Genomic DNA, 921 nt, shown 5'->3' with positions numbered 1-921 from the left:
CCCAGCCCCAGCCCCAGCCCCAGCCCCATCCGAGCCCGAGCCCGAGCCCGAGCCCCAGGCCCAGCCCCAGCCCCTCCCGGCCAGAGCCCCAGCCCCAGCCCCAGCCCCATCCCGAGCCCGAGCCCGAGCCCGAGCCCCAGGCCCAGCCCAGCCCACCCGCTCCGGGCCAGAGCGAGCACCGAGGCCTCCCGGGGCAATGAGACAGCGAAACCGTCAGGGTCGGGACGAGGGACCCGAGCCTCGGCCTGGGCTTCGCGGCGCGGCCACTGCGGGCTCCGGTCCGGCTCAGCTGCCGGGTCCGCACCTTGAAGGCCAGGGTGGTGGTTCCGTGAAGTATTTCGATCCTCGGCTCCTCTGGGACACCCCAGCTGGGCGCGGCAAGGCTCAGCCCATCGCTGGGACTACCTGGACCCAGGTCCAACAGATCTGCACGACCCCCGAGTCCGAAAAACCCGTGCCGGTTCACCGGTACCGAGCTCTCCAACACACTGGCCAGCGCCATGTCTAGTAAGGGCACTGGGAGCCGCCTCCGAGAACGCCCAGGAGATAACGGCCGGGCAACGTCTTGCCGTCACAGCTTCACTTCCTATTGCATCTCAGGGAGGAGCCATTTTAACTCCTGGCAACCACGCCTCCAAAGACGCAGGGGACCATTTTCGCCGAGCGGAAAAAAAAATTAAAAAGTGGCTTCACTGCCCTTAAATTCTAAAGGGATATGCCTGCCATTTTAGGTTTTGTCATGCAAGCGTTCCTGGATTAGCTTAACCTCAAATCCCTTAGGGGGCGACCGGGAAGGTCCTTGTTGCCGAGGGAAGCCAGGCCGGCCATCTTTGAGAAGGGCGTGACTGGGGAAAACGCGTTCCGAAAGCTTAGCTGCGCGTAGTCCCGCCCAGCGGGTGTCCCAGCAACGCTTCCCGTCTC

The 921-nt window shown here is 64.7% G+C and overlaps 1 protein-coding gene across 1 annotated transcript in view; it reads right to left on the bottom strand.

Moving 5' to 3' along the window:
• Positions 1–542, bottom strand: part of PSMB5 (proteasome subunit beta 5) — a 6,474-nt gene extending 5,932 nt beyond the window's left edge. The window contains exon 1 of the mRNA XM_006100069.3: positions 305–542. Coding sequence (XP_006100131.1) covers positions 305–502 — 198 coding nt within the window. The 5' untranslated portion in view covers positions 503–542. The remainder of the gene's footprint in view (positions 1–304) is intronic.
• Positions 543–921: the final 379 nt, after the last annotated feature.

Source organism: Myotis lucifugus, unplaced genomic scaffold, assembly GCF_000147115.1.
Source record: "Myotis lucifugus unplaced genomic scaffold, Myoluc2.0 scaffold_297, whole genome shotgun sequence".
In the NCBI taxonomy this organism is placed as follows: domain Eukaryota; kingdom Metazoa; phylum Chordata; class Mammalia; order Chiroptera; family Vespertilionidae; genus Myotis; species Myotis lucifugus.
Note: the sequence above shows the minus strand (reverse complement) of the source record. Positions and strands in the feature narration are given on the sequence as shown.